We start from the raw sequence: 9,009 nt of genomic DNA, 5'->3' as shown, positions 1-9,009 counted from the left end.
CACTGTTGCAATTTCCATTCACATTAACAGGACATGGTTGATTAAGTGGGTCAACCCAACATCCTTACCAAACAAGTAGTAACATTTGGTTGGCTGTGTCCTTAACAAGTTCTAACATTTTCTGATAGCTCCACTAAAGGTTAGAGAAACCTGGGCAGATAGCAATACTTAAAGGAAGTTGCTATTCAAATGTTCAGAGAAGTGATAGAGATATATGAGATGGTTACCACCTAACTCAGCCATTGTATGGGACAGACATGTTTGGAATATAATTGAGCTGATTGAAAAGATAAGGCCTATGGATTTTCACAGTCACGTATCTACCATTTCTCCATTATTCAGAAAATGTAGCAGATCTATAAACACAGTTGCATGCCGTGGTTCCAAATTCAGATCTGGATCCAGGGCTTCACGTGATATATTCTAGTTCAAAGGAGTGGAACTTTCCTAAAGGCAATGACACAGCAAGAACAAACAAACAAACAAACAAACAAAAGATTATCTCCAGTGTAAAAAAACAAAAAAGACCTGTGCAACAATGCACATAAGACTGGTTCACACTGACAGATGTCACCATGGGGTGAGGCATAGCTATCCTTATTTACAGAGGTGTCACTTGAAAGCTCCAATTTTTGGAAAGCAGTGACTGAACAGGTGTATAATTGCAGAATGATTTTCTTCTTCTCCAACAGAGCTCCTGTGACACACTTCTTCATAATACACTCAACATTTTTGACATGCAGGACTTCCATGCTCCTGGAAGTTTCTCTATGCACACAGTGAGATGTTTTGGGACCAGGCTGTATAAAAAAAATGCTAGAAGTGTACAAAGGCCTCAGTTTTATACCTTGCACTCCTTTGATGACCTCTCATAGCAAGTCCATTACAGCTGAAGGAGGGCTAATCCATGATTTATTAAAGAGTTTTAATAATTCGACAACCTATACTGTATATTAAAGGGTCTTTTATTATTTTTTAGTATGATCTCTTTCTTTAAATCACAAAATATTGTGGAAATAGAATAGGAGTAGAATTCATGGACGGCTGGAAAATACCCATTATAAAGATTAATGTCCTACTCTCACATTCTGGTTTTAGACAGCTGTTTTTTCTTGCAGACGGTATTTTTTAAAAATAATTTAAGACAGCATAAGCTTGTATCAAGCATAAGCATTGTAACAAAAGTGCAACTTTTTTTTTCTTCTGCTATTCCTCTTCCAAAGAAATATTTTAACTCAAAATATCATTAACACGCATCTTCTACAAAAATAGCATGTTGGAGATTGTTAATTGGATGTATTGACAACTATTTACACTAAGCCACACGGTAGGCCAGTGAGATTCTTAAAAGGAAGGAAGGAAAGGAGACAACATTGTTTAACACAGTGTGTGAGGGAACAACAGCAACAACGAAAACTCCAAAATGACTAATCCATCCAGGTTTACTCGCTCATCCTGAAACTGTTGTGGTTCACCTCTTACATAACATTCAAGCGAGATTTCTCTCAGTGCTACCTTGGCAACAAACTAAAAATATCTAGACAAGGTTCTTGGCTTAAGCCTTATTAAGAAAGCTTTAGTTGCGCGATGCAGTGATCTGCTGTCTGCCCACAGTCCTCAGCGAAAGGGAAAAACAGGATTTTTGGAGACAGAAAGACTTCACCATGGAGCCTTGTTCCACCTTTTGCAGATTCCCAACACCCATTTTTAATTGTCATTCCATTTTGCACTTTCGGTTTTCTGCCTAGGTACAGCTCCTATGTCACTAACTGGCCTGATGGGCAGATATTAGGCGAGTACATGCTACTCCATGCTGGGAAATGCTGCTTTTCCTTTCAGTCTAATCCAGCAGAGGAGAACCGCTCTACAGAACTGATGGAGTTTTCCACCTCCTTTCTACAATATGGAGGAAGGCCAGCCTGCTGAATTGTTTGGCTGTATCACCAACCCTTTGCTTGTGTGCAGAGGTACGCCCCAGCACAGTGTTTCTCAACCTTGGCAACTTCAAGCTGTGTGGACTTCAACTCCCAGAATTCCCCAGGCTGGGGAATTCTGGGAATTGAAGTCCACACAGCTTGAAGTTGCCAAGGTTGAAAACCACTGCCCTAGCAGGTTCAGCTTGGCATATTCCTACCGGAGTGATGGAAAAATTCTGCACTATTAGAAACAGATCAGGTCCCTGTTTAGATTTCTGCTAAAGACCCCAAAAACAGGACAGTGAACAGCTGGCAGCCCCTACCATTTGCAATATTATGGAAAGTCAGATTCATACAATCATACATGTTTCCCTGGAGGAAAACTTCCCACTGAAAATGCTATGATTTATTTCTGAGTCAACATTCACAGGATTGCACTTTTAATGGGAGGTGCCTGTTTTTATAAAAAATTATAACCCTGTCGCATGAATCAAGGGAATTTGAAATCAAGAATACTGCTCCCTTGCCTAAGTTTTTTTTTTAATTGTATGGCCTAGCAATTCAGTGTTCATGCTGCTTTTTCTTGCTGGGAAATCCTTGTGAGGTCCAGCAGCCAGATGTGTAGACTATTTAGCCGTGACAAGTCACGTTGCCCAGGGTGAACCACAAGGAGGCTAGTCTACATTGCTCAACTGACAAATGTGGAGAAAAGCAATTGCTTTAGCAAAAACAAGGCAGGGATGTCTGGGTGGAAGAGGGTGTGGCTTCCATGACACAGTCGCAGGTGCCATCTTGCCCTTTTTCACCCCACCCTGTGGACAGCTATCTGTCAGGGGCAGCTCTAGTTCTGCCCAAAATAAAACAAGTTTAAACCATTTATGGCCTATTTCTCAATAAAGTGCTAGTGTACAAAGGAATGGCTCCACCCACTTACTGGTTCTTCCACTCTTCCTATTCTTCACTAACGTGCAAATCTGCTCCTTTGCTGTCCTCAAAGTGCCTTATAGTCCAGTGCAAGAAATTATGTTGAAGCTTCAGATCAACAATTTGGATCAGACCCACATCAGGACTGAATGTCATTTCCCCTGATTTCAGTGCAGTTCAGGTGCATTTGGATTTGATGGGCTTGAGCTCAACCATATATAGACAGTTAATCCACCTGCTGCAGATCTGCCATTCTTCACCACGCACAACAAAACACACCACGGAATCCAGAACAATGGAATGAACATGGTGCAACTATTTCTAACAATATGTCACAAATTGCCGGGGGAGCCAGGCCAGCTCCTTGGATTCTCAACAGATCGGACTTCCCAGGGAATCCTTCTTACTCAGCATGTCTACTCTGGGATCCCACCAGGATTTCTCCTAAATAAAAGATGCACGACAAAGCCATTCAGACCTCCTTTGCTCAAAAGTTGAAATGACTTTAACAAAACTCGCTCCCAGCGAGGAGTTCCTGGTACTATTGCCTTACACGCCCTCCTACTCATTAGCTCTCCAGCAGCAAGCCTCATTCAGTTCAATGGAACTTATGCTCCAGCTGCTAGATACAGGACTGTGAGTTTAGGGAATCAAAGCAAAGCAAGTGGTGTTTTAAGTTTAGCCTCCTCTGGATCCAGTTGACTTGGAAACTGTACGCACAGCCCATTTAGTTAGGGAGAATATGACCAGAGTTTTACAATGCTCTTGGCCTTGTCTCAGTGCCATTCCAGGCTAACCTATAGATCAGTGTTTCTCAACCTTGGCAACTCTAAGGTGTGTGAACGTCAACTCCCAGAATTCCCCAGCCAGCCAATTCTGGGAACTGAAGTCCACACATCTTCAAGCTGCCGGTTTGAGAAACACGGCTATAGACAAATCATTTTTCTGACTCTATTCGTATCTAAAGTGCCTAAAACCACGTCTTATGCCCCCCCCCCTTGCCTTCTCATTTCAAGAATCTAGACCCCCCCCCCCATTTCAATATGTATTTCTTGAAAACAAGAATCAGCTTCACTGCTATCGAACAGTCTTTTCTCATTCGTTTGTTTCAGGGCAAAGCAACCGCGTTACAAAACTCACTTTCTTTTAAATATAGGGAAGGGGGAGGGAAACAGGACAGGAGAAGATTCCCGAGGTTGCTTCCCAAACGACGTTTGCGACGGAGACGGAGACGGTAGCCATTCGTTTTCCTTCTCCTAAATAGAGGCAAGCCCCAAACGTTTCCCTCGGCAGGGGGAGGGCGCCAATGGGGACTTTCCGGGGATCAGACGCTGGACCGGACCGAAGAGCGTCCCCGTTATAAATGCTTCTCGCGGCTGGGCTGCGAACGGGGCTTTGGGGAGAGGCGATCCGCGTCTGCGTTCGGCCCAGCTGCCTTGCAGGGGAAGAGGCGGGGAGGGGGCTGAGGAGGCGAGGCTAGCTCTGCAGGAAAGCGGGCGGCTGCCGAAACCGAGCTGCCTTTCTCGGCCGCGGGGGTCAACATTGTTGCTGCCGCGGCGGCGGCGGCGGCATGAGAGTGAAAGGCAGCAGCCGGCTGGACGGAAATCCCTGGATAGATCACGGGGATGGGGGCGCCCGCCGCTCCGGCAGGATAGAGCGATTTCTCCAGGCCGATCTTGTCGAGGAAGGGCTGCACGTAGGCAGCCGCTGCAGAAGGGGAAATGAAGTAGAAAGGCAAGCAGAAGGGAGCAGCGGGGGGCTGGCCGAAGAGAGGCCCCACCGGAACCCCGCCGGCCCCCACTCCCAAAGCCATCAGGGAGTTGAGCAGGGCTGCATCCGGTCTCCCCAGAGGTCCGGCCGCCTGCTCGGGGCTCAGCACCCCCGAGGGACTGCTGCTTTCCAGCCTCCGCCTCTTGGCCCCCGCGGGGGCTTCATCCCCGTCCCCAGAGGGCTCCTGCTTGACGACCAAGCCGCCCTGGCTCCTCTCGCACTCCCCCCCGTAGCCGCTGTCCGTGTCCGTGTCGTTCTCGCCGGCCAGCTCCGTGCCGCTGGAGGGCAGGGGGGCGTTAGGGTGGCCGTTCCAGTTCTGCGTCCTCCGGATGACAGGAACGCAGTTTGGCTGGCTCTCCTGCTTCAGGCCCCCGCCGGGGTGCTGGCGCTGCCCCCCGGGCGAAGCCGAGTGGGGAGGGTATGTTCCTTTGCCCCCGCGGAGCTTTGGGATCAAGAGCGGAGAGCTGGGGAGGAATCGGGCGCAAACCGAGTGCAGGTGGCTGACCAGCTGGACGCAGCGCTGCTCCCGCGCAGCCCAGCTTTCACAGCGGGAGAGGTAGTACAAGACTTCTTTGGTGCAGGCTTGGAAGCCGGAGTGAAAAGCATCCAGGTCCGACTGCGGGGGAGACTTCAAAGATCTTTCTCCTGCAGTAAGAGCAAGCGGGAGGGACGAAAATGCCAGGAATGATCTCTCACCACCATTGAGATCCCTGCCTCTACTGCCCCCAGACCAAGAATGACGCCGTTGGGCTGCCGCGTTCATCAGATCTCTAGATCAGCGTTCCTCAACCTTGGCAACTTGAAGATGTGTGGACTTCAACTCCCAGAATTCCCCAGCCAGATGAAGTTGTGCCTTGAGGTCCATGCATCTTCAGGTTGTCAAGGTTGGGAAACACTGATCTAGATTTTATATTTAACAAGAAAATAGGAAAAGAAGCAAGGTTCTGGTTCAACGTTCCCAGCAGCTGGTCTAGAACAGGTCCTCATGGGGCGACAGGTATTCAAACAGGTAACTCATTAAAGCTCTTATCCGTAATTAAGTTACTCCAGCATAAGTTTAGGTGCAATGGTTAAAGGCACTGGACCAGAAGCCGGGGACTGTGAGTTTGTAGTCTTGCCTTTGGCATGAAGGTGACCTTGGGCCAGTCCCCCCCTCTCAGCCCTAGGAAGAAGCAGGCAATGGCAAACCACTTCTGGAAATGCTGCCAAGAAAACTGCAGGGACTTGTCAAGTCAAGACTGACTTGAAGGCAAAAGAGAGGGAGAGGGAGAGAGAGAGGGAGGGAGGGAGAGAACCCTCAAGGAAATGGGATTTACTTTCAAGTAAACCTAGACAGGAACAACTGCTGAGCAACACTCCTTCGTTTCCTTTCTTTTTTTTCCCCTTGTGGCTTTGTTCCATTTGGAACTACCACCTCTCACATTCTTTCTGAGCTATGTTTTTTTCCTTACCGTTCTGTAGAGCAATTATTGTCTGATGCTGCTGTTCTGTTAAGGCAGTTAAAGTTTTCAGGTGTTTCAAAGTTAATTCCAAAACTACCGCTTTCTCCAGATGCCCTAATGTCTGCAAAGGAAAAAGAGAGATTTGTGGGATTGTTCACACTCGCATGGAACCTTCTACCCGCTTTCCCCAAGTTCATTACAAGCACGTTGAAGGGAATCCTGTCCCACTCTGCCACGGCTTGTGAAATTGCACCCAATTTTAAACTTCATAAAGATGGGATGATGTGAAGTAGGGGAGCTTCCCTTGCATGTCTACAAAAGTCGTTTGGGATAAAAAGCACCCGTTACATTCTTGGGAAGGCTTCAGGCTTGGGAAAAATGGATAAAAATATTGGGTGCCTTAGAATCCTAGGACATGAACCCCTGTAGAAAAATCACTTTCAAGCCAACACAGTGTTAATGCCTGGGGGTGGCTCATGCCTTAAAGTTGTTCCCATGGATTTATGAATCTGAATCAGAACTTTTAATTGCCATCTTGGATGCTGTTTTATCCTTTATACTTACATTTATACTTTATGTAATATATCTTGTTTTTATTGTATTTTAATCTTTTTTAGCTTTATTGTAAACTGCCCAGAGTCCCTCTTTTGGGGGAGATGGGCGGTGGCAAACTTTGATAAATAAATAAATAAATAAATTCACATTCACTTCATGCCCATTTACTCAGGAATAAGCCCCACGGGAGCCAGTTTGGTGCAGCGGTTAAGGCACCAGGCTACAAACCCAGAGACCCTGAGTTCTAGTCCCACCTTAGGCACAAAGCCAACTGGTCAACCTTGGGCCAGTCACTCTTTCTCAGCCCTAGGAAGGAGGAAATGGCAAATTGCTTCTGAAAATGTTGCCAAGAAAACCGCAGGACTTGTCCAGACAGTCGTCAGGCCTCAACACTGATTCAAAAGCACCAAAAAAAAAAAAAAAGTCCCATGTGGCTCCAGGGAATTTGTTTCTCAATAATCAGAGATAGGCATGAGATGCCACTTCATTGACAACCCCAATATTTTTAGGCTTACTAAAAAGTGCAAAAGATTGCTGTAGTAGCAGCAGCCACTTCTGCTCCCAAGTAAGTTTCATAACATTCAAAGAAACTTGCTCCCACCTAAGGGTTTCAGTGTGCTCCACTGGCTGTGAAAGATTCTCTAAGACCTTTTACCACCGGGTGGTGTTGCAAGCAATAAAAAACCCAAGGCAAATATATCGATTGGGATTTGGACACAGACAGACGGGCAGAACTCACGGTCAGTTTCAGATGCTCGGGTAGCAAGTCCTTCAACTGAGCGATGCACTCGTTGATCCGGTCTCGCCTCTTCTTCTCGATCAGCCGGTGGGGCAGCTTGTAGGTTTCCTAATTAGGAAAGCGCAGAAGGAAAAGGGAACATTTGAAAAGGCTGACCCCTCGGTTCTTCCCTGTTGCCAAGTTTTGCACAGTCCAAAGCAGGTTTTTGCAAAGTTGTTTATGGGGGAAAATTATTGAAAGCAAAAACCCAGACCTGATCCCGTTTTTATAACACAAAAGAAGTCACCCGCGGGGCAGAGAAGGGCTGCTGCGTGCAGGTGAGGAAAAGCCTCAGAAACGTGGTCTCACCTTGCTCTCGTCCCGCTTCATGCTTCTCCTGGACCTGCACATTTGCAAGGAAGAATAATCCAGCCTGCAGAAGAAAGGAAAAAGCGGAAAGAGGGCTCCGTCTTCGGCGAAGGATACATCTCCCGCGTCTGCTTTGCATGAGCACAACCTACACGCGTTGTCAGGAGGAGCAGGACACGTGCGCTTCCCAAGGACGCCCAGCCAAAGATGCGCAGATAAATCCCTCGCCGCGGAGCCGGAAAGCGCGCCCGTGCACGCACGCACACACACGCACGCACACACACACACTGGCGGGCCAGCTTTGTTTTTTTGAAAAAGCGACCTGTCCAGGCTTTGCAATGCTGGCGGTCACTCAGAATCATCATCATCATCATCATCATCATCATCATCATCATCATCATCATCACGCTTGGCCAGTCAGTGGCCTTACCCTCTGATGTCCCGAAGCTGCTCCAAAAACGGCCTTTCTTGCAGCCGCGGGATCTCTTCATCCATGTTGGGCCAGAGCTGACTGCCTAAGCTGTAGCTTCGGGAGCCCCGGACGGTGGCCGAGCGAGCCAGGGGCACATGCAGCCCGAGCTTCCTTGCTTCCCACCCCTCCTTTTGAGCGTTTGGGGTGGGGGTGCAAGCTGGAAGGTCGCCTTTCTCTCGCCGCGCTCTCTGAAGCTCGCACGCGGGGCGGGTCGCTGGCCCTCGCTGCTCAGGCGCTCGGCCGCAGGGCACACGCGTCGCCACCCAGCCCAGCACCCGGCTCACGTGCGGAACGTACCGTGCAAACTCGGGGCTGGGGAGGAGGGCAGGGCGCGGGACGGGAGGAGGGACGCCGGGAGGCGGGGACAGCTGGCCAAGGCGACCGGAACGGGCGGAGGGGGACGGCGACAACTTGGCCAGGAGGTCACCCTCCTCCTCCTTCTCCTCCTCCCCCCGAGACAGGCGCAGGGGAAGGGAAGGGTTTCCCGGGCGGCCGCGGAAGGCAGCACCCCTTCCAGCAGCGGCCGGGGCTTCAGGGCAATCTAGGAGCGAGCAAGGAGGGCCCGTCGAGCCAGCGGACTTTTCGGAGCTCTGCCCGACTCCGTCGAGACCTCCGCCCGCCCTTGGGGCTGCGGTCCTCGGCAGCTTCGCCTGGGGAAGCCGGAGGAGCCCGGGAGGATGAGATCGCGGGCGGGCGGGCGAGTTGTCTCCCCGGGGCTGCTGGGCACCTGCCCAGGATCGGAGGGAAAGGGCGCAGGGCCCGGGCAAACCCCACGAATGGGAAGCTTTACTCGGAAAGAAATCCCTTTGGAGTCGGCGGGACTCTTCCTGCGGTTAAGGGCTC

General features: G+C 49.3%; 1 protein-coding gene across 1 annotated transcript; it reads right to left on the bottom strand.

The window, feature by feature from the left end:
• Window positions 1–4,195: 4,195 nt before the first annotated feature.
• On the bottom strand, window positions 4,196–8,607 carry BHLHE41 (basic helix-loop-helix family member e41). Its single transcript, XM_063309062.1, has 5 exons — window positions 8,125–8,607; window positions 7,695–7,758; window positions 7,347–7,454; window positions 6,062–6,173; window positions 4,196–5,255 (listed from the first exon to the last, which is right to left on the bottom strand). The coding sequence occupies exons 1-5, from the start codon at window positions 8,187–8,189 to the stop codon at window positions 4,198–4,200; spliced, it is 1,407 nt and encodes a 468-aa protein (XP_063165132.1). The 5' UTR covers window positions 8,190–8,607; the 3' UTR covers window positions 4,196–4,197.
• Window positions 8,608–9,009: the final 402 nt, after the last annotated feature.

Source organism: Candoia aspera, chromosome 7, assembly GCF_035149785.1.
Source record: "Candoia aspera isolate rCanAsp1 chromosome 7, rCanAsp1.hap2, whole genome shotgun sequence".
Lineage (NCBI taxonomy): Eukaryota > Metazoa > Chordata > Lepidosauria > Squamata > Boidae > Candoia > Candoia aspera.
Note: the sequence above shows the minus strand (reverse complement) of the source record. Positions and strands in the feature narration are given on the sequence as shown.

Bases quoted from the DNA above. Each gene is read 5' to 3' on its own strand.
- BHLHE41 (XM_063309062.1), bottom strand. From the start codon at position 8,189: ATGGATGAAGAGATCCCGCGGCTGCAAGAAAGGCCGTTTTTGGAGCAG. The intron at 7,455-7,694 runs GTGAGACCACGT...TTTCCTAATTAG, and splicing joins TGAAGCGGGACGAGAGCAAG to GAAACCTACAAGCTGCCCCA. The intron at 6,174-7,346 runs GTGAGTTCTGCC...TTTCCTTTGCAG, and splicing joins CCGAGCATCTGAAACTGACC to ACATTAGGGCATCTGGAGAA.